Raw genomic sequence first — 25,271 nt, forward strand, 5'->3', positions numbered from 1 at the left:
TAACTTTGCAGGAACTTTTTTATAACTTTGCAGGAACATTTTCATTACTTTGTAGGAACGTTTTTATAACTTTGCAGGAACGTTTTTATAACTTTGCAGGAACGTTTTTATAACTTTGCAGGAACGTTTTTACAACTTTGCAGGAATGTTTTTACAACTTTGCAGGAACGTTTTTATAACTTTGCAGGAACGTTTTTATAACTTTGCAGGAACATTTTCATTACTTTGCAGGAACATTTTCATTACTTTGCAGGAACGTTTTTATAACTTTGCAGGAACGTTTTTACAACTTTGCAGGAACGTTTTTATAACTTTGCAGGAACGTTTTTACAACTTTGCAGGAACGTTTTTATAACTTTGCAGGAACGTTTTTATAACTTAGCAGGAACGATTTTATAACTTTGCAAGAACATTTTCATTACTTTGCAGGAACATTTTTATAACTTTGCAGGAACGATTTTATAACTTTGCAAGAACGTTTTTATAACTTTGCAGGAACATTTTTATAACTTTGCAGGAACATTTTTATAACTTTGCAGGAACATTTTTATAACTTTGCAGGAACGTTTTTATAACCTTGCAGGAACGTTTTTATAACTTTGCAGGAACGTTTTTACAACTTTGCAGGAACATTTTTATAACTTTGCAGGAACATTTTAATAACTTTGCAGGAACATTTTTATAACTTTGCAGGAACATTTTTATAACTTTGCAGGAACATTTTAATAACTTTGCAGGAACGTTTTTATAACCTTGCAGGAACGTTTTTATAACTTTGCAGGAACGTTTTTATAACTTTGCAGGAACATTTTTTTATAACTTTGCAGGAACATTTTTTATAACTTTGCAGGAACATTTTTATAACTTTGCAGCAACGTTTTAATAACTTTGCAGCAACGTTTTAATAACTTTGCAGCAACGTTTTTATAACGTTGCAGCAACGTTCAAACATATGGTTTGGTTTATGTTACCTCAACGTTTCATCATTGCACAACATTCAGATGTCACTAAAAACAGAACACTGCGCTTTTGTTTATGCCATTTATTTTGCACTTGTTTTTTGTCTTTGTGTGGAAAGTCAAGACTCGTGGAAGAGCTAGAACAGACCAGATAAATACGCGAAAAAGAAATGAACAAGAGGAAGAGTGTGGGGGGACGGAGGGGGGGGGGGGGGGACCAACAGCAGGGTGGAAGGATAAAACAGAGAGCGACTTGGACGAATACGGGATGTGGGGCCGAATGGGGGAGGATTGGGTAAGGCAGGATGCATGGGTGGACAAGATGGATCCAGAAGAAAACTCTCAGGAAGGAAAACCTGGAAATTTGGAAGGAGGTTGGCTGTGAGTATACTCATTACAAATCACTCATCTTCAGAGCTGCTGTATAACGTCTTGGCTGGAGGTGAACCTTCTGAAGCAGTGGACAGCTGAAAAACATAACAATAAAAGTGCTTTTCAAGTTGTCAATAGGTGAGAAGTAATCATTATTCACACTTATCCAAAACATGCAATTTTTATTGGTTTCGAAGCTGGTCGTTTATTTATTTCTTTTTACATCAGAGTGTGTGGAGCAAAATTATTGGTTTGTGTTTGGAATATTAGCTTCCACAGCCCAAGACTGTTAAATCAACATGACAACGTTTTGTGCATGACATAGAAATCACCTTTCCTGCATGTGATAAATATGTTATATTTGAATATCTTTCACCTTTTTGTTCTTCCCTCCATCTTTGTTTGGTGCGTGCTTCAGTGTTTCAGTGATCTCTGCCTCTACATCTGCTATTTTCATATTTGGATGGTTCTTCATAGAGGCACCTAAAAGGGAAAGAATGTCATGTGAATATTATGTTTATAACAATATGCATTTGATCAACAAATTAACATTTATTGCAGAAAACAAAACTCAAATTAAATATTTGCTGATGGACTATGGTGTTATAACATATTTTAATGACAAGTGTACATTTTATCTCATGAACCTTAAGAATAATTTGCTCCCATCCTCAGACAATATACACAATGGAAGGTTCTCAGATTTATATCACACTAAAAACTAGAATGGCACTCGGTAGAGCACATAGCTCGGACAGGCTGAACAGTTTATGTTTTGTATCCCACTGATCTGGATCTTCACTGAAATTGAATCAATTCGTCCATGTAACCCACCCAAACATGTCCACCAAATTTCGTCCAAATCCATTCATAACTTTTTGAGACATTCTGCTCAGAGACAAACAAGCAAACAAACAGACTGGGGTGAAAACATAACCTCTGTCCACCTTCAGTGGCAGAGATGATAATTTGTTGTTCAACTTACTGATGACCAATCTGCATATGGGAAGGTCTTCAAACTTATTTTTCCCTTTTCTCCCCTTCAGACTGTATTTGGACCAAAGTTCATTTTTCCCGATTTTCCGCATCATACGGCGTACACTTGCCCCGAGGCTCGCACCACCGAAAGAGGCAAGATATGCAGTCTGAAAAAGAAGAATACTAAAGTCACCATTGGCTACAAGTTTTATGACTATAGCCTCGGCTACCAATTGTGTCATCTTGCCATAGTCAGAGTTTAGTAGGTCATAAAAGGTGTCCTAATCAAACTGTGGCACTCACTGTTTCCTTGGAAATGTGTAACAAAACATTTACATCAACATGCAATGCATACATACCATATTCTTTTTGAAACTCTGCTCTTTGGAGATTCTATCGCACAAAGCAAGCAGCTGCTTTTCTGAGTTCAAAGGCTCTGGAAGGAGATCCTCAATCTCATTCAGGTAGTCTTGATTTGTGACCAACATCCGTAGCAGTGATTTCTGATAAATCTGGTCCTCCAATAGGTTGTCTAGTTTCATCAACACTCTCACCTGAAAACCTGTCGCAATAATACATTTGAAACACTGTTAGAAGTTTTAAAATGGTACAACAGAATGAAGAAATAATTCAGATGTGACATCAAGTCAAGGGTAGGAAATTGTGAGATTAATGTGCACTCCCTATAATAAAATTGGCCCAAGAAGAAAAATAAAATTGTACTTTTCACTTTTGAAACTTCATAAACACATTGGCAGTACAATAAGCTTGTCAAATGATAGATTTATACTAAAATACACAATTTGGTGTCTGTTGACTGTCTGACGATTTTTGACCATAATACATTCAGTTGTCACTTATCCAATCTCAACCAAACTTGACAGGAGGACGAAGGGTCACAAAATGAAGGTTGTAGCATATTAATTTCCCCCCTTCCCCAAGGGGGTTTTCTCCACCAAAGGGGGTTTTCCCCACCAATGGGGTTGTGTGTTGAGGTGTATATCCATGCTAAGATAGCTTTATCATGGCGTTTTTCCAAGGGTGCTTCTAATACCAAAAGCATAATATTAATGTTATTACAAAACAAAATGAATACTAATAATATCCCACCTCTCCAAGGGGTGTTTCCTCATTGAACAAACGGCATGTTAATGTTCATAAATAGCTTATCGTGCCATTTTTGTGGGAGCACCAGTCCCGACCAGAAGTAAAAATATAAACGACAAAAATATATAATTACCTTTTTAAACAGTCGCTAATGCTGTTTAACACGAAACTGAAAGAAATTTGGAGGAATCCCAACACCCGTGAGGCAAATTTTACTTACGGAACTGAGTGAAGATCTACTATAATCTATATACCCCACAAGAGTTAATAACATGACGCTGCCATTCATATGGCGCTAATGTGGCGTTTTTCATGGGGGCCTTTTTAAACAGTCCCTCCTGCTGTTTAACACGAAATTGAAAGGAAGGAAGCCTGGAGTATGTTCAGCTACCAAACAGCTAGCTAGCGATTGCCAAGCCAGCCGTTCCTTATCAACGGTTTTGAATGGAGTGCTTGCTCGAATGCTTCAGCCACTTGCCCAGCACTCTACAAGCAACTTGGTAAATGAACACACCCCACTCCCAATGTTCTTGAGGCCTGACCATAGACCTACTGCAATCTATATATCCCACAAAGGAATGACCCTTCCTTCTGCCCCCGTGGGGAATGGGTGAATTAGTGTTTAAAATGCATATTTATTTTATATATACAGTACTGTACAGTACTTCCTTCAATATACTGTAGATTTGTTTTTGAAAGATTTATCATTATCAAGAGATTTATAGCTTTTTACTTTCACTGAGGCTTTCATCCACTATGGAGCTTCTTGATGGAATGGATGATGTGTTTCTTCCTGCAATGACATTAAATTTAAATATGAAAGACATGTAGACTTCAAGGGTTTAAGAAATCCCATTTTATGACTGTTCAGCCTGTGTAGTTTATATTGTACATTCACAAATTCAAAGATAATAAACATTTCACTTCCCGATAAAAGATGATCTTTCACTCAGAATGCTACCTGAAGGTGAGGCTAATGTCTGCAGATCAGTCTGTAGATCGTGTTTTACACTCTCACTATCTGTGGAGTTGAAAAAGACAAAAGTTTTGCAATATTTCAGTAAGCTTTTCATGATCCGAGTCAATAATGACGGAATAAGCAATTTTGTGTATTTTAAAAGAACATGTTGATGGGTTGTTGATTTACTTGGTGAGGCTCGTAGTGCAGTATACGATGGTGACTTTGGTAGCGTTGACACCGGTGTGGGCTTTGTAGGTTTGATGAGATCTTGATTGAGGAAATCGAAAAACACATCTACATCAACCAAAATGGAAAACGAAAATTAAATATAAAATTACACTTTACAGCACTCCTCCATATAAAACCACAACATAATTCTATAATATAAAATTGAATTTGTATGAATATTTCTTTATATATGCTTCAAAAACAAAAACAACCAAACCCAACCAAATTTTGAATGTTGCCCAACAGTACTCCACGCATGGTTTCGGCCTTGGTAGCATATCTGTGGGAGGAAGTTCAAGGTAGGGGGAAGACCCCAATGTAAATGTGTACCGAATAGCGCTGTGGAATATAAAATAGAGCTGGAATGGTTGTAGGTAGTAGAGTGCATATCTCTGCCAGGCTGAACAGTTTACATTTTGTATCCCACTGATGGGGTTTTGTATCCCACTGATAGGGTTTTGTAACCCACTGATAGGGTTTTGTAACCCACTGATAGGGTTTTGTAACCCACTGATTGGGTTTTGTATCCCACTGATGGGGTTTTGTATCCCACTGGTAGGGTTTTGTAACCCACTGATAGGGTTTTGTATCCCACTGATAGGGTTTTGTATCCCACTGATGGGGTTTTGTAACCCACTGATAGGGTTTTGTATCCCACTGGTAGGGTTTTGCCTCCCACTGACAAGGTTTTGTAACCCACTGATAGGGTTTTGTATCCCACTGATAGGGTTTTTTAACCCACTGATATGGTTTTGTATCCCACTGATAAGGTTTTGTATCCCATTGATAGGGGTTTTGTATCCCACTTGTAGGGTTTTGTATCCCACTGATGGGGTTTTACATCCCACTGATAGGGTTTTGTATCCCACTGATAGGGTTTTGTAACCCACGGACCTGAACCGTTTTGTATCCCAAGGACCTAAACCACAATGGAATTGGCTTGTTCTTGTCACCTAAAAAACTCATCCACCTCGTTTTTTCATAACTCATCCGCAACTTTTTGAAATATCATTCTATATATCGTTTTTGGCCCCGTCACTCAATGGTGAAGAATCACTTACAAATTAAAAGTTATCGTATCCGGATCAAATCTATTCATCCTTGTCACACACCCAACCTGTCCACCAAGTTTAGTCTGAATCCTTCCATAACTTTTTGGGATATCATGCTATTTTTCATTTTGGCCTAATGTCTCAATGGTGAAGAAATACTTTAAAAAAATATAGTATCCAGATCCAGATACAGATCTTCACCAAAATCTAATAATTTCGTCCTTGTGACACACCCAACCACTCCACCAAATTTTGTCTGAGTCCGTCCACAACTTTTTGAGATATCATATTCCCAGAGACAGACATACCGGGGTGAAAACATAACCTCTGTCCACCTTCGATGGAGTCGGTAGCAACATAATAATATGCATTACGGTGATGTTGAAATCTAAGTGGGAATAATTCTAAATTTTCAAAATGCTTCATTTTCACTCGTTTTAAATGGAGATTCAAACCAAAGTATTCAACACTGAGCTTCGCAGCGAAGCAGGGGAGTGAGTTTTTTCCATGCCATATATAAGCAGCATGGTTGTCTGATAAAGGTGACATGGGGTGACTTCCTATCAGATAGAAGATGACTTTGGGCAAATTATAAAGTGAATGGAGCAGGTTGTTTGTAAAGTACAACATGCTGTGTTGCTGTCCTTTGATTAAATCAGTCAGCAAAGTGACGGATCAGCATGAGTAGTAGTCTTCAAAAAGCCATTTTAATGCATCAATATATTCATGTGAGATTGGATATTGTGATCTATGTTGTACTTATACCAACTGCTTCATCATCAAGACGATCTGAATCAGAAGGTCTTTTTTTCAGCTTCTTCCCAAGGTCTTCCTGAGACTTGACATTTGATGACTCCTCTTCCCGTCTTGCATACTGGTTTGCCTTAGCATATGTATCTAAAGAAATGTGTTCAATAAAAAGTGTATATATCGTTAGTCTCCACGTATACATTTTACCACTTCATTCTATTTGGACTGTCTAACCTCTGACTTTCACAGTTTAGGATATCAAGTTTCACATTTGACATGAGACAAGCAATCAATCAATGAGACAACCCTTATTTAAAACATCAAATGCTCATTCCTTACCAGTAGAACTTATTAGCCTGACAGAACGTTTTTTCCATTTTGACTTGTCGGGCTTTTCCCCTGCTCTTGCCTGTTTTCCTGCGGCCATCTTGGGCCAGTAGCAAATGTGATCCTAAAAATGGAAAAATAATCAAATCAAACGAATTAAGTGCATCTTTCAACATTCTTTAACTTGTGAGAACTGTCTTAATTTTATCAATTGGATGCAACAAGTTTTGTTATTTAAAGTAGCAAGTTCCCCTGCTCACGGGATTCTAAACAGGGTCGGGAGGCAAGATGCTCCATTTGAAACTTCCCGGCAAAAATACAAATGGCGTCTTCTGTCATCGAGCCAGAAAGCTGGGAGCAACAATTCACATTTATTGCCACACCGGATGCAATTTAAAAGCTCGAAATCCAACTTACACCACCCACTTTCTCCAGCCATGAGCAGTGGACCACCTCCACTGTCTTGTCCTTCAAAAACTCCACCACAACAAATTCTTTGATGGACATCTAAATAACATATAGCATAAGAAAAATCAGCAAAATGTATGAACATTGCATTGTGTCAATTTATATTGTTAGCGAAGTCGCTGTCCTGATGCATGGGTTAATCCACATACCCCATCCAGACTCCATCATAAAACATCATGTGAAATGGGGATATTTTATCCGTCTTCTAGATCACCTCACCAAGTCGTAGGGATCCACCTGGCCGTGTCGCACACCTTGTTAATGGATGCCCAGCTGATTATCGGGTTGGTCAGGCTAAAATGCCCGCTCGCGAATTTAAATCTGATCAGCTTCTCCACTTCTATTTTCTATTCTATAATGCACAGGGTGATCCATAATTAAGTCCCTATATTAAATATAGACATACAGTACCATGGTGTTAATGTAAATAAAACACAAAAATGTTTTTTTTTCTTCTGAAAGGCCATTTATTGCCATTTTAATTTGTGAACATCAAATCTCAACATAAGCTCTTGCATTCTCAACACATTTTTTCATTAGTTTGACACCAATTTCATTCAACAATGTTTTCTGGTGATCTCGCTGTGGTATGTCCCCCTGATCTTCTTCCGTCCAAGACTGAACCAGCTGTTCACAAGCTTTTGGTCACAGTTTTTAATCGTTTTTGGATCCAAAGTGGCATGTCTTCCCATTTCTTGCCACCACCACCCTTGAACTGCAATTACAGACTTCGAAGCCTCATACCATGCAGTAATTCACATTCTGAGTAACTGTTCATCTCTCAGCCATAATGGACCAATCTGAAAGAAATAAAAATAATAATAATTATGGCAATAAACAAGCTTTCAAAATAAATAAATAAATACTCTACCTATAGTGACAGAGGATTTTGATACTTTAAATAGGGATTTAATTATGGATCACCCTGATCCATAACTAATTTAACCATGCACAAAATAACATATTACGTCTATGGTTTGACTTGTGGTACCCTCAGAAACTGAGCAGAGCCATATGATATACTTCTACACAGAGAAGTGTGTAGACTTCACCCTTTCTCATCTTTAATCCCGGAGCTATGGAATGTTTTCATCACTAAAACCTGCGTGGGAACACCCTGAACACAACAACAAGATTTCAAGTCTTTTTCAGTGGGAAAGCCGCTTCAATATTTGGCTCTTTCTTTCCCATCATCCGAAAAAATGAAGAAGAAGAACCTCTCTAACCCACCATGTTTAAGTCTAAAGGGCTCTAAAGGGTAATTATAATGGGTAATTCAAATGGGTAATTCTAATAGGTAATTCTAAGGGGTAATTCAAAGGGGCAATTCTAAAGGGTAAATCTAAAGGGTAAATCTAAAGGGTAAATCTAAAGGGTAAATCTAAAGGGTAAATCTAAAGGGTAAATCTAAAGGGTAAATCTAAAGGGTAAATATAAAGGGTAATTCAAAAGGGTAATTCAAAAGGGTAATTCTAAAGGGTAATTCTAAAGGGTAAATCTAAAGGGTAAATCTAAAGGGTAAATCTAAAGGGTAATTCTAAAGGGTAATTCTAAAGGGTAATTCTAAAGGGTAATTCTAAAGGATAATTCTAAAGAGTAATTCCAAACAGCTTGAATGAACTTACTGATTAAAGTTCATGGAGAATGGCTAAGAACACAGCCTGTGTGCCATGGTGCTTTGGAACCATCACAGCCTTCGTGCTGAGGAGCTTTTCCGACAGAAGCTTCGTCTGAAAATTCTGTGTATGAGCAATGTTCGCACCAATCATCCTGGAATCACATGGCTCCACAAAGACAGGCCGGGGTCTCTCATACACTCGGCACCTGAACATCATGTTGTTCTCTTTATCTCTAATGCAGGTGTCAGCCACAACCTCACAGCAAAATGAGCCATCCATGAGGTAGGCGTTGTTTGGACGATGTATAGAAATAGAGTTGCATTTCGCTGCTGCCGGTGAGGTCTCAACTGTATGCAACTCACCTATTCTCTTCACCATCTGTGCCAGCGGGTTCTTCCCTGATCGTACCATCTTCTTCAGCTGTTGATTGTAATTCTCAAACAAGAAAGCTCCACATGCATTCAGGCTACCATATTCCTCTGCATCGTCTGAGATATGCAGCATGCTGTGCACATTATACACCAGAAATTCTGGACCATAGATTTCACGTCCTCTGGTGACGAAGAACACCAATAGTTGACGGGCATACTTCAAGTGCTCCAATACTAGCCTGGAGCAAATAAGGATGCACATAGCAACACTGAATGCCATGTAATGCTCATATTGATCTGCCCTTAAAATATCTTTCAGCACAAGTTTCCCAGTGTAAAGCATGAATTGTCTCAATTCAGTGGCTTTCCACCGATCTATCTCGTCTACAGATCTTGGCTTTCGTGCAAAGATCTTTGGGATAGAGGTTTTGAGTTTCAACAGCCTTGTATTCAGTTGAACAACCTGTTTTGCAGACATTCTCGTGGCTCTGGGTCCGCTCGTCCAGAGTAGAAGCATCCGTTTTTGTACTCCGAGGCATGCCTGGTGCATGTAGTCTATAGGGAACTGCTTAATCATGTCTATCTGCAGCAGATTGCAAAAGGGAGACACTCCGTGGTGGTGTTCTTTCTGAGTCTGATCTCGGAATGACTGATCAGTCCGACGAACGAAGTCGATGTCTTGGAAAGTCGTTCTTCCAATCCACATGCCTTTCTGTACACACCTGTCACAGCCAAAGTAGCCGGAACACAACTTGGTTTGCTTTAACAATGCCCTAGCAGGTGCATCAGAAACAAGACACCTTAGTTTCACTGGCACTGTCTTGCCATCATACTCCATGCCATTTTTCATGACTTGGCCCAGGTCTCTCACAGAGTCCTGTAAAAAGTCTACATCGCTTGGTTTTGTGCTGCCGCATGTAAGTGCCACTGGAAAAACTCTCTCAGGATTCAGATGAATTGCACATAACACTGGCCACGTTGACCGGTTGGTGCTTTTAAATAGAGGCACACCATCTATGTTTAACGATATTTCCAGAACATGTACGTTTCTTCGGGTTTCTGGTGGATATTTGTTAAAGTTCTTCACCAATTCGTCTGCCAGACCAAAGTACACATATTGCATTCCTGATTTGATCTCAATTGGCACATTTGTTCGAGTTTTCAGTAATGTTCTAGCTGTGGTGGGTAAACTTTCATGATGCGCCTTTAACACTTTAAGCAGACCATCAACTGCATTGTGCTTAACCTGGAATTCATTAACCCAGGAAGCTACGTTTTGGGCCAGTGATGCATCACCTTCTTGCTCTCCATCATCTGAATGCCAATGTGAGGGCAGGGTCATATGATCATCAATCAGGTCCCAGCTCCGATGTTCATTTGCATTGGCACTGTCTGATTGGTTGTCGTGTTGGGAGGTTTCGCTGACTGCTGGGAGGTCTGTCTGTTGGGAGGTTTGTTTCATTGGCGCTGTCTGACTTGTGTAGATTGGCTTTTCAATAGTTGGTTCGCAGTGGTGACTCTTACAATCTGTAAGACTGGAGTCTACGATGTTCCAAGGAGAATGAGTAGTTTGATTGCTATCACCATCATCGTCACTGTATTTTGGTAGATCTTTGGAAACAGCTTTTGCCGAGGAGAGTGATCGCTTTGCCTTTTTCCACCTTCTATCATAGTCACGCCGCCTTTTCTTGCGCTCCTCCATTCTGTAAAGAACAAACGATTAGAACAGTATACAAAACATGCAACACAGTGAATGGGTTCTTACTCATGCCAGATTGTGGATGAGGTTTTCGATGCATAACACAAACTCCCTCACTCTCTTCAATCCCACTCCTCCCTCCAGGTCTTTAAAACAGCTGTTCACCACCATCTCTTATCTTCCCCCATCCAAAACCTTGATCTTTTCTACCCCCGTTAATTCACCCCAGATCTACTTTTTTGAAATACCGACCTCTTTCCTGGAAGTCCTAACTGTGTCCATGTGTTTTTTTTTTTACCTCTCCCACCCCCACCCCCTTCCCACGCCTCATTCCCCCATCCCCCAAGCCCTCTACATCCCACAGATCTCCCGATGTCCCTGCTCTCAAATGTTGTCCTTGTGGGCTTCCCCCTCTCTCCCCATCTTGTCTCCCGCTCCCTTTATTTCGTCTTATGTGTCCTTTTCTTTTTTTTGTCATTAATGTTCGCTCTTACACAAGCCTCGATATCTTCTATACAAAAAACCCCCCAAAGAAACACTGCAGTGCAGTGTAATTATGGCAACCTGGTCCTTATTGTGTGTGTGTGGCCTTTAGTGGAATTGACAGGGATTATAGTAATATCGCTTTGCCCTGCTCTTGGAGTTTTTTGAACACCTAATGAATTTGACTATCAATATTTCATTTATATGACTCCAATGACAAAGTCGCTGGAGGCATTATATTTTCGGGTTGTCCGTCCGGCTGCTGTCAATCCGTCCGTCCAGGCGTCCATCCGTCTATGATAGGGTTTCGTAACCGCGATAACTTAAGAACGGCTGAAGAGAACAAAGTCAAACTTGGTACAAGTATGTATAATGATGTAAAGATAAACGGATTCGATTATGGGATCAAGAGCTCAAAGGTCAGAGGTCCCATTAGGTAAAAACTCTGTTACTGTGCGAACTTGTGAAACAGTGATGGGATTTTGACCAAACTTGGTATAAGTATACGCATATTATGATGAAAAGATGAACCGATTCGATTTTGGCAAAAAGAAGTCATGTGAGGTAAACATGTGATACTTGAGAACAGGTGAATAGATTTCTATCAAACTTGGTACAAGTATGTATAATGATGTAATAGTGTGGGTGGAGACATATTAGTTGGTTTATAAAGGCATTCGTTTTCAATATCTGTCTGCCTCTGTGTCTGTCTGTGTCTGTCTGTCTCTGTCTGTCTGTCTGTCTGTCATTCTCTCTCTCCTCCCCTTGATTTACATTGTACTCAGCTCAAAATTTTCTTTACTAGTAGGGGTACTAGTTGGCCGGTGCTGTTCTAATCCTGTTGGAATGTTGAAAGAATCAAATTGTGTTTATTTTCTATATTTTGTTGGGGCTTAAATCACTTCCCTAACCCACTAGGGAATGGATTCCGGATCCTTTAACGTTGCTTTTCACATGGCTTCAAAGGTTTAGGTACCATAGAGTGATTTAAAGAAAATACCTTTTTTATTTTCTTTTCTTTTTTCCAAAGTTTTTGGCCTAAAACACCCCCCAGCACTCACTGATGAACCTCTCAAAGCTTGAAGAAGATCTGTTTGGCCATCTCTAAGAAAAATTGCGACACAGACACAGAGAGACAAACATCTCTAATAGTATAGATGTGACAACGCTACGAGACCCATAGCCAAATATGCCTAAAGGCCATGGAAAAAATTACCACCCAACCACCAACAGGACCAGAACCATGAGGGGGTAGGGTGCAGATGTTGATAGCCTACAGGGTGTCTCGGAATTCACTACCGACACAAAAATAATCCAGAGATTTTTTTGAAACAATATTTTATTCGTATTATTTTGTTACAAATATAAGTTAATTAGTCATATGGGTAAATGTGTCACCATTAAATTCAATGAATGAATGATCGTTTTAAGGCCATTTTCCCCGCTGGAGCGGGGCTTAGCCTTGCGGGTCCCATGACAATCATGGTTCCCTGTTTGAGGCAATGTTTTTATGGCCGGATGCCCTTCCTGACGCCAACCCTTGGTCACCTCTTGTGAAGCGCAGGGATATGGTGTACCTATTCTAGGCCGGGGTACACACCGGGATCATTCATCCCAGCAAGCTGGTACTCAATTTGACGACCTCGGAAGGAATGGCAGACTGAGTCAACCCCCCTGGCGTTAATTCAGCGATCGACCAGGATTCGAACCCAGGATCTACTAGGATCCCAAGCCAGCACCCTAACTGTTAAGTCAACACCAGGCTCACCATCAAATTCAATGCAAAGTGATATTCCAAATGACCATATATTCAATGCAGAAAGTAATAATAGATAAATAATTACTTGTTTTAAGTTCCGTAGTAGTTTCAATATTTGGGTCCTGAACCGCAAACATTTCGCTGCATCTCTTGACTCATAATCGTTAACTTGTAATTACCGTTAATCATGGCCTCTAAACATAAGGTGAATCTGCTGCAATGAGGCAGAATAAAGTGACGAGTTTAACCTTGAAATGCACTCATAAAAACTATACACCTTTACACTTTATGGGCCTGGGAGACCTGGGGATTATAAGTGTAATTTTTTTTAATTCTTTTTTTTTGTTGTTGTAATAAACATTGATGCTCATGGATGAGTACTTGCGCAAAAGAGGGGTAGCCGGGCTTGTAAAATATTATAAACCACAAACACATATGATTAGCTTTTTAAACAGTTGCTAATGCTGTTCATAACATTAAACAAATAAATTTGGAGGAATCCCGACATCCATGAAGTAAGTTTTACTGACAGAACTGAGGGAAGATCTACTGTAATCTTATATACCCCACATGGGTTGGGTTAATAACATGCTATCAAAAAACCCAGGCGAATTCCTTCCATGGTTGTTAGTACCGTACACCGCTTATCATTGATTCATGAACCATACACCCCTTCAATCCATTAACTTTGTAAATATGACATTGGGATTCAAGTATTATGGTCATATTTACTATAATATTATTATTACTGTTACGAAAACGATACTACTGAAACGATACACGACTGTATTAAGAAACCTGGGCTTAATTTGACCAAAGCACCCGAAGGTGAGGCATAAAGCCTAAGGCATATATGTACTGTATTGGTGGCTGAGCTGTAACGCCGATGCTTTCGACATTTGATGGTCATTTTAACAATCAGTTTGTTTTGTTTCACACTGAATGAAAAATGTAAAGGTAGAGCATGGCGATTGTAATATATGACAGGTTCGACGATATGTTCAGCCTGAACGAAATTGGAATCAAAATGCCGGAGTGTGGAGAATTAGCCACCGTACTGCCGTAATGACATCAGACATAATCACATCACCCTTTCATGTGACCAGATCCTCAGCTCTGATTGGTATACGTTTGAGGGGACACATACATACATACATACATACATATGGACGGACAAACACTGTTCTAGACAGCTTTGCCCTATGGGCTACTCCGTAAAAATTCGCCACAAAGTTGAGGCTCATCGAAGAGAATGTGCTCAAAAGGGATGACTCACTGATCCTATTATTTCGAAGATATATCACACACAAAAGGAAAACTCATAAATCACACAAAGGGAAAACAAAGCACACAAAGGGAAAACTCATAAATCACACAAAGGGAAAAACTTGTAATCAAAATAAAAGACCAAGGAAGAAGGAAGCCGGACATTAACAATACATACATAGACGTACATAAACACACACGCACACACACACACACACACACACACACACACAACACACACACACACACACACACACACACACACACATATAATATATACATACATGTACATTTATATAAACACATACATACATATACATACACATGTACATATAAACGCACCTACACAAACACACATACATTGATATATGATGTACTTGTAAGTACTTGTAAAAGCTATTTTATCTTTGAAGTTATTCCCTTAACCAAAAAGCAAATGACTGGTTTTCCAACTGCCCGGATCATCAGCTGGGCACCGTTTTTCATCGGGGCTTCGATCCTTTCAGCCCAGAACCTCCAAACGGTGGATCCACAACCCTGACTGCAGGTCCACATCAGTAGATTAATCAACATCAATGGACCCACATCCTCAAAGCTGTGTCCAGACAGTTAATCAACACAGCAATGCAATATCCTTTTTTTTTCTTTTTCTTGTATACAAGATCGAGGCTCGTGTAAGAGCTAACATTTGATCACAAAAAGACAAACTGACACATAAAACATAAAACATATGATAAAGGGAGCGGGAGACAAGATGGAGAGCAGGGACATTGGGAGATCTGTGGGAGGGAGAGGGCTTGGGGGGAGGAGGCATGGGAAGGGGAGGGGGGTGGGAGAGGTAAAAAAAAAAACACATGGACACTGCTAGGACATCCAGGAAAAATTCTAATGCTAGATTCTAATTGCCAAATGCTAAATTTAGGACTAAATGTTAAATCTAAATAAAATCTAAATGCTAAATTCTAATTAAAAAAAAAATGCCAGGACTTCCTTATTCAAACTTATCTAATTACTACTTTAAAAAAAGTATTAACACAAACTAATAACTTAATCATAAATCACTTTATATAATAACATACCAAGCGATAAATACTCCACCCGACAGACATGTCCATTACACAGCACCTCCATCCAACCATCGACTCAAACTGCCATTCAAATATTCAAACTATCACCCACAACCGATTCCACCACGCTGCACTGCATATCCTTGCAACCACCAACCAATCACATTAATGCTAACATATACTATATTTTATACATATTATTTTTACCTAAATACCACCTTATTTAATATTTATATCAAATGCAATGCAATAGGAACTTGTTTACATGAAAACCAACCAAACTTAAACAAAAGGTGATGGTGGAGTCCAAAGACATTCTCACAAGACCTGATCAAATAATCAGCCAAATCTTCTCTATTTAACATGATGGAAAATATCTTCTCAGCACGTTCCACAAAATCATCATTCACTGAACAAATTCTTGCAAAACTAAGTAACTGAGATGAGAAGACATTGTAACCCATTTTAATTGGTACATTGCGACCTGGAAAGGTGTACAAGACTACAGGGAAACCAAAATCATCAACTTTATGATACACACTCGTACTAAAACCATTCTGTCCAACCCTAGTTAACACGTCCAGATATATAGCAACAGTACAATCATTACCACTCTTGTTTACAATCAGACTATCTGGAAAAATCTTTACAAAAGTAAAGTTACAATAGGAAATAGTTAACCACACAAATATCATCAAAAAAGTTATAGTTAACCACACAAATATCATCAAAAAAGTTATAGTTAACCACACAAATATCATCATAAAAAGTTATAGTTAACCCCACAAATATCATCAAAAAAAGTTATAGTTAACCACACAAATATCATCAAAAAAGTTATAGTTAACCACACAAATATCATCAAAAAAGTTATAGTTAACCACACAAATATCATCAAAAAAGTTATAGTTAACCACACAAATATCATCAAAAATGTTATAGTTAACCACACAAATATCATCAAAAAGTTATAGTTAACCACACAAATATCATCAAAAAAGTTATAGTTAACCACACAAATATCATCAAAAATGTTATAGTTAACCACACAAATATCAAAAAAGTTATAGTTAACCACACAAATATCATCAAAAAAGTTATAGTTACCCACACAAATATCATCAAAAAAGTTATAGTTAACCACACAAATATCATTAAAAAGTTATAGTTAACCACACAAATATCATCAAAAAAGTTATAGTTAACCACACAAATATCATCAAAAAAGTTATAGTTAACCACACAAATATCATCAAAAAAGTTATAGTTAACCACACAAATATCATCAAAAAAGTTATAGTTAACCACACAAATATCATCAAAAAAGTTATAGTTAACCACACAAATATCATCAAAAAAGTTATAGTTAACCACACAAATATCATCAAAAAAGTTATAGTTAACCACACAAATATCATAAAAAAGTTATAGTTAACCACACAAATATCATCAAAAAAGTTATAGTTAACCACACAAATATCATCAAAAAAAGTTATAGTTAACCCCACAAATATCATCAAAAAAAGTTATAGTTAACCACACAAATATCATCAAAAAAGTTATAGTTAACCACACAAATATCATCAAAAAAGTTATAGTTAACCACACAAATATCATCAAAAAGTTAGAGTTAACCACACAAATATCATCAAAAAAGTTATAGTTAACCACACAAATATCATCAAAAAAGTTAGAGTTAACCACACAAATATCATCCAAAAAGTTATAGTTAACCACACAAATATCATCTATGTCATGACACGTATGAGACAATATTTTAGCTACTCCAAATTGTTTGTCCTTCATCAGTTTTTGCATAAATGAAAATTCACAGAAAATAAGAAAAATGTCCGCTTTGTATTTGCAATTCCCACCCATGGGAATACCTTTAACCTGTTGAAACGTTATCCCACAAAAGGACACAAAAGTATTAAATAAAATTAAATTAACAGCATCCTTAAACTTCTGCTTATCAAAACAATGAAAACTTGAGTATTTATTTTTAGAAAAGAATGCTCCATCAAACCTGACACATAAAAACTTATTAAAAGAGTTGAAAACCTTGTCAATTACTTTGAAGAGTGAATCCCTTACGAGTGCTAAATCCAAATTTGTATATAACGTCGAAAAATAAAAAAACCTCCACCGAATTGATATTGAGGCATCTAATCCTACAGTATCTAAGAACTCCAAAGTCGAATTAATGCTCCAGAAAGTGTTCACACCAGAATTCTTCTCAATTGCCAAACAATATTTCCTGAACGGTTCCCTAACGACTTGTAAGCCTGAGTTAACGACAACCGATAACTGTTTGGTGGTACATTGCCTGGCACCAGCTATAAACCTATACTTGTACAGGTTCTTATGAAGTTTGTGGATCCAGAAAAGCCGAGGAATACAAAGATTTACCGCTTTACATTTAATACTGAAATTATTAATTAAAACTTCATCATGCTCAGAGATAATATCCTGGAGCGACTTATGACAAGGAACATATGTGCTATTTCCTGTACTAGTGAAAGGAACCGGATCAATGCCCTTAATAAAACCTCCACATAAAACTTTTTACAAACCACAACAAAATTATTAGCAGCCTTATCCGCTGGAGCTATGACGTATCTGTCATGCAGATCCCGAATATCCTTACAAACACTCGGCTTGTTCAACACTGGTTTAGACCGACCCAGTGAAAGCAAGCCCCGGCTACTAAAAAACCTAATCCTATTTTCCAGGACTTCAACAATTCTGTTAAACCATGCATTGAAACTGTTTACAGATAACGTAAACTTGGTGCACATTCTGTTAACAAAATTAGAGACAGAATCTACAATTGAAGACCTAATGTAGCTCCAAGGTCGAGTTACTGGTTCCCTATATTTTGCTCCCATTTTCATCAGATCCATAATTTCACTATTGTAATCAAAATCAAAACCTAACAAACCCTAACTAACCCTAACAAACTCGGTGTATAGAGCATCACAAACCCTGAGAAAATAATATTCAAATCCCCGAAACTATCTGTCCACAAGGACCATACAAAAAAGAGTAAGATGAACATACACAGTCAGTCTCCAAAATGTCCTTTGCCATATCTACACTAAGAGTTTAAAGAAATTTACTGTAATTTAATAATGATTGTCCTATGGTCTAAGTCAAGGTGAAATAAACCTTCAATGGGGCTCGCTCCCGAACTTCATCAGGTAATAAATTCTCCATACAAGTATCCCTAAAAATAGAATGAAGAGAAAACTCACAAATCACACAAAGGGAAAACTCATAAAGCACAAAAAGGGAAAACTCACAAATCACACAAGGGAAAACTCACAAATCACACAAAGGGAAAACTTACAAATCACACAAAGGGAAAACTCACAAATCACACAAAGGGAAAACTCACAAATCACACAAAGGGAAAACTCATAAAGCATACAAAGGGGAAACTCACAAATCACACAATGAGAAAACTCACAAATCACACAAAGGGAAAACTCACAAATCACACAAAGGGAAAACTCACAAATCACACAACGGGAAAACTCACAAATCACACAAAGGGAAAACTCATAAAGCACACAAAGTGGAAACTCACAAATCACACAAAGAGAAAACTCACAAATCACACAAAGGGAAAACTCACAAATCACACAAAGGGAAAACTCACAAATCACACAAAGGGAAAACTCATAAAGCACACAAAGGGGAAACTCACAAATCACACAAAGAGAAAACTCACAAATCACACAAAGGGAAAACTCACAAATCACACAAAGGGAAAACTCACAAATCACACAAAGGGAAAACTCACAAATCATACAAAGAGAAAACTCATAAAGCACACAAAGGGAAAACTCACAAATCACTCAAAGAGAAAACTTGTAAAGCACACAAAGGGAAAACTGATAAAGCACACAAAGGGAAAACTCACAAATCACACAAAGAGAAAACTCATAAAGCACACAAAGGGAAAACTTGTAAAGCACACAAAGGGAAAACTCATAAAGCACACAAAGGGAAAACTCATAAAGCACACAAAGGGAAAACTCACAAATCACACAAAGGGAGAACTCATAAAGCACACAAAGGGAAAACTCATAAATAACACAAAGGGAAAACTCATAAAGCACACAAAGGGAAAACTCATAAAGCACACAAAGGGAAAACTCATAAAGCACACAAAGAGAAAACTCATAAAGCACACAAAGAGAAAACTCATAAAGCACACAAAGGGAAAACTTGTAAAGCACACAAAGGGAAAACTCATAAAGCACACAAAGGGAAAACTCATAAAGCACACAAAGGGAAAACTCACAAATCACACAAAGGGAAAACTCACAAATCACACAAAGGGAAAACTCATAAAGCACACAAAGGGAAAACTCACAAATCATACAAAGGGAAAACTCACAAATCATACAAAGGGAAAACTCACAAATCATACAAAGGGAAAACTCACAAATCATACAAAGGGAAAACTCACAAATCACACAAAGGGAAAACTCATAAAGCACACAAAGGGAAAACTCACAAATCATACAAAGGGAAAACTCAGAAATCACACAAAGGGAAAACTCACAAATCACACAAAGGGAAAACTCACAAATCACACAAAGGGAAAACTCATAAATCACACAAAGAGAAAACTCATAAAGCACACAAAGGGAAAACTCACAAATCACACAAAGGGAAAACTCACAAATCAGACAAAGGGAAAACTCACAAATCACACAAAGGGAAAACTCACAAATCACACAAAGGGAAAACACAAATCACACAAAGAGAAAACTCACAAATCACACAAAGGGAAAACTCACAAATCACACAAAGAGAAAACTCATAAAGCACACAAAGGGAAAACTCATAAATCACTCAAAGAGAAAACTTGTAAAGCACACTAAGGGAAAACTCACAAATCACACAAAGGGAAAACTCACAAATCACACAAAGGGAAAACTCACAAATCACACAAAGAGAAAACTCATAAAGCACACAAAGGGAAAACTCACAAATCACTCAAAGAGAAAACTTGTAAAGCACACTAAGGGAAAACTCACAAATCACACAAAGGGAAAACTCACAAATCACACAAAGGGAAAACTCACAAATCACACAAAGAGAAAACTCATAAAGCACACAAAGGGAAAACTCACAAATCACTCAAAGAGAAAACTTGTAAAGCACACTAAGGGAAAACTCACAAATCACACAAAGGGAAAACTCACAAATCACACAAAGGGAAAACTCACAAATCACACAAAGGGAAAACTCACAAATCACACAAAGGGAAAACTCACAAATCACACAAAGGGAAAACTCACAAATCACACAAAGGGAAAACTCACAAATCACACAAAGGGAAAACTCACAAATCACACAAAGAGAAAACTCACAAATCACACAAAGGGAAAACTGAAAAAGCACACAAAGGGAAAACTCACAAATCACACAAAGAGAAAACTCACAAATCACACAAAGAGAAAACTCATAAAGCACACAAAGGGAAAACTCATAAAGCACACAAAGGGAAAACTCATAAAGCACACAAAGGGAAAACTCACAAATCACACAAAGGGAGAACTCATAAAGCACACAAAGGGAAAACTTGTAAAGCACACAAAGGGAAAACTCATAAATAACACAAAGGGAAAACTCATAAAGTACACAAAGGGAAAACTCCTAAAGCACACAAAGAGAAAACTCATAAAGCACACAAAGAGAAAACTCATAAAGCACACAAAGGGAAAACTTGTAAAGCACACAAAGGGAAAACTCAGAAAGCACACAAAGGGAAAACTCAGAAAGCACACAAAGAGAAAACTCACAAATCACACAAAGAGAAAACTCACAAATCACACAAAGGGAAAACTTACAAATCACACAAAGGGAAAACTCACAAATCACACAAAGAGAAAACTCACAAATCACACAAAGGGAAAACTTACAAATCACACAAAGGGAAAACTCACAAATCATACAAAGAGAAAACTCACAAATCACACAAAGAGAAAACTCATAAAGCACACAAAGGGAAAACTCACAAATCACACAAAGGGAAAACTCACAAATCACACAAAGGGAAAACTCACAAATCACACAAAGGGAAAACTCACAAATCACACAAAGGGAAAACTCAGAAATCACACAAAGGGAAAACTCACACATCACACAAAGGGAAAACTCACAAATCACACAAAGGGAAAACTCACACATCACACAAAGGGAAAACTCACAAATCACACAAAGGGAAAACTCACAAATCACACAAAGGGAGACCTCACAAATCACACAAAGGGAGAACTCATAAAGCACACAAAGGGAAAACTCACAAATCATACAAAGGGAAAACTCACAAATCACACAAAGGGAGAACTCACAAATCACACAAAGGGAGAACGCATAAAGCACACAAAGGGAAAACTCACAAATCACACAAAGGGAAAACTCACAAATCACACAAAGGGAAAACTCACAAATCACACAAAGGGAAAACTCACACATCACACAAAGGGAAAACTCACAAATCACACAAAGGGAAAACTCACAAATCACACAAAGGGAGAACTCACAAATCACACAAAGGGAGAACTCATAAAGCACACAAAGGGAAAACTCACAAATCATACAAAGGGAAAACTCACAAATCATACAAAGGGAAAACTCACAAATCACACAAAGGGAAAACTCACATATCATACAAAGGGAAAACTCACAAATCATACAAAGGGAAAACTCACAAATCATACAAAGGGAAAACTCACAAATCACACAAAGGGAAAACTCATAAAGCACACAAAGGGAAAACTCACAAATCATACAAAGGGAAAACTCATAAAGCACACAAAGGGAAAACTCAGAAATCACACAAAGGGAAAACTCACAAATCACACAAAGGGAAAACTCACAAATCACACAAAGGGAAAACTCATAAATCACACAAAGGGAAAACTCACAAATCACACAAAGGGAAAACTCACAAATCACACAAAGGGAAAACTCATAAATCACACAAAGGGAAAACTCACAAATCACACAAAGGGAAAACTCACAAATCACACAAAGGGAAAACTCATAAATCACACAAAGGGAAAACTCACAAATCACACAAAGGGAAAACTCACAAATCACACAAAGGGAAAACTCAGAAATCACACAAAGGGAAAACTCATAAATCACACAAAGGGAAAACTCACAAATCACACAAAGGGAAAACTCACAAATCACACAAAGGGAAAACTCATAAATCACACAAAGGGAAAACTCACAAATCATACAAAGGGAAAACTCATAAAGCACACAAAGGGAAAACTCAGAAATCACACAAAGGGAAAACTCATAAATCACACAAAGGGAAAACTCACAAATCACACAAAGGAAAAACTCACAAATCACACAAAGGGAAAACTCATAAATCACACAAAGGGAAAACTCACAAATCACACAAAGGGAAAACTCACAAATCATACAAAGGGAAAACTCACAAATCACACAAAGGGAAAACTCACAAATCACACAAAGGGAAAACTCATAAATCACACAAAGGGAAAACTCATAAATCACACAAAGGGAAAACTCGCAAATCACACAAAGGGAAAACTCACAAATCACACAAAGGGAAAACTCACAAATCACACAAAGGGAAAACTCACAAATCACACAAAGTGAAACTTGTAAATCACATAAAGGGAAACTTGTAAATCACACAAAGGAAGAACTCACAAATCACATAGAGCGAAAACTCACAAATCACACAGAGCGAAAACTCGTAAGTCACACAAAGGGAGACTTGTAAATCACACAAAGGGGAAACTCATAAAAGCTGAAATTTATAAATCACGAGAATATAAAGAACAAGCTTACCTTCGTCAAAGGAATCGAAGCGCTTATCAGATTTCAAAGATGGTAAAACAACCAACGACGTGGAAGTCCAGAAGAAATCCCGAAGCATGTGAGATATATAAAAGGGAGAAAACGGTCAAAGCATCGGCAATGATACCACGTGGTGTAATGGACTCGGCCGAAACCACATGGATGAGTTAGCTAGGTGCCAAAAACAAGACAATTAGAGTTCGGTGCAGGTCCGAATCCAGGTCCGACCGATCGGTGGATACAAAACGTAAACTGTTCAGCCTGGTAGAGGTATGCTCGACTGAATGATGTTCTGGTCCAGTTAATGCATGGGTTAGTCTCCCTGGAAAGGTAGTGGAAGTAAAACATACGTTCAAAGTTGTGTTCATATCGACATACGTAGAAGCATCAGGGATAGAGGGGTGCTTGGATATTCGCAGAAATAGGAGGAATAAGTACTTGAGGTACGGTTACCTGTGTCAGGAGTGTTGATTCTATAGCTGCCTGTGCCATGATTGTGATGTCTGTGAGAGGGTCTCGTCAAAAGGTGAATGTGCTATCGGTGTTTGTTCATTCCTCACCTTTTATCCATCCGACACCCCCCCCCCCCCCCCCCTTCAATGTCCGAAAAACAAATTTCTGTCATTAACTCCGCCACCAAAGATGAATGGGATTATAAATGCTAAATGTTTATAAATCACCCTCATGGTGACGTCTGTCATTGTTCCTCTGTTGTCATCCCCTTCCTCCTCCACACCTCACACCCCTCCCCCAGTAAATTTTAAACCCATACATTTAATTCATATGGTGTAGATGTAGCACCGGCTTGTCCGGTCGAATGGTCTCCTCCTGCGTCAAAGTTCCTTGTGTAATACTCTTTTTGATCAAAGGTTCATTTGGTGCGTTTGTAACATTCGCAGGCGGTTTGAGTTTCTGCTATAAATGGATGAGTTGTGTGTGTGTGTGCGGCATGTTTTTTTTGTGGAGTTCTACTTGAGCTTCCTGATGTGGAATGTGATCGACCGAAACGATCCTTATGATCTCCTGAGTTGATTCAGACAACTAATTACAAATAATCCGGAGGACTTCCCATGTTTCTAAACGCGCGCCATGTTGAGGTGTATAGAGAAGTTTAATAGGTCGGTCCTCCCATTGTACGGCATCTCATTACAAAATAAATAACAAAAACATTGTAACAATGCATATGTTCATTAATAATATCAACAATAATAATTATAATTATCAGTTGGCAATAATAATAATAATGAGCGTATAATCCACGCCCTGGCACAAGCACACCTGGACTTGGTGAAAGGCAAGGCAGGTATGCTACAAAGCCTTGAAGAACAATGGAAATTTGGTCCAATGGACCAACGGGCCCACTGGTTAACTAAAATGGCGTCACGACATGCGTTACAATTGGTGAGGTCGGAATTCCATCAATGATTGGCGACAACCACCCATTAGGAATTGATTAAATGAAGTTGCTGATCATGAAAGTTTTCGTGTTGGAGTTAATTTTAAAATAATTCAAACAAAATCCTCATGTGTTGATGATCCTCGTTCAAATGAAATTATTTCATGATCTCGGACCGTGAATACGTTTAAAATGGTTCGCAGGTTATCGCTCGTTGCTGATGATTCCAGTTTATCAGATCCCAGTGTTAATCTGGACGAGGCTTTGGATTCAGCGATAAACTTTTTTTATTGGTTTAATAAGCGGTTTAAAGTGAAAAAAGAATCATATTTTATCTATCTGTATATATATATATATATATATGAAATACCTTCATTTGGGATCGGGATCTCTACATGGAAGCACTGGATCCACTGGGTCGATCGTTCAGAACGCGGCTCCACTACTGGATCCACTGGGTCGATCGTTCAGAATGCGGCTCCACTACTGGATCCACTGGGTCGATCGTTCAGAACGCGGCTCCACTACTGGATCCACTGGGTCGAT

General features: G+C 38.1%; 1 protein-coding gene across 5 annotated transcripts; it reads right to left on the reverse strand.

Moving 5' to 3' along the window:
- Nucleotides 1-1,027: 1,027 nt before the first annotated feature.
- Nucleotides 1,028-25,271, reverse strand: LOC137426217 (uncharacterized). 5 transcript variants are annotated; one of them, XM_068114900.2, is made up of 12 exons: nt 25,096-25,271; nt 8,828-8,932; nt 7,152-7,241; nt 6,747-6,858; nt 6,423-6,554; nt 4,564-4,671; nt 4,378-4,437; nt 4,150-4,209; nt 2,669-2,871; nt 2,317-2,476; nt 1,708-1,814; nt 1,028-1,426 (listed from the first exon to the last, which is right to left on the reverse strand). In XM_068114900.2, the coding sequence occupies exons 3-12, from the start codon at nt 7,239-7,241 to the stop codon at nt 1,361-1,363; spliced, it is 1,098 nt and encodes a 365-aa protein (XP_067971001.2). In that variant the 5' UTR covers nt 8,828-8,932; nt 25,096-25,271; the 3' UTR covers nt 1,028-1,360. The 5 variants fall into 5 exon arrangements, 4 of the variants coding, with proteins under 4 accessions (XP_067971001.2, XP_067971000.2, XP_067971002.2 ...); XM_068114899.2 differs by lacking the exon at nt 8,828-8,932; XM_068114901.2 differs by lacking the exon at nt 25,096-25,271 and having other exon boundaries at nt 8,828-8,953.

This window comes from Myxine glutinosa, chromosome 4 (genome assembly GCF_964187855.1).
Source record: "Myxine glutinosa chromosome 4, kmMyxGlut1.1, whole genome shotgun sequence".
Taxonomy (NCBI): domain Eukaryota; kingdom Metazoa; phylum Chordata; class Myxini; order Myxiniformes; family Myxinidae; genus Myxine; species Myxine glutinosa.

What these genes read in the sequence shown, in the direction of transcription:
- LOC137426217 (XM_068114898.2), bottom strand. Translation starts at nt 10,894, where the DNA reads ATGGAGGAGCGCAAGAAAAGGCGGCGTGACTATGATAGAAGGTGGAAA.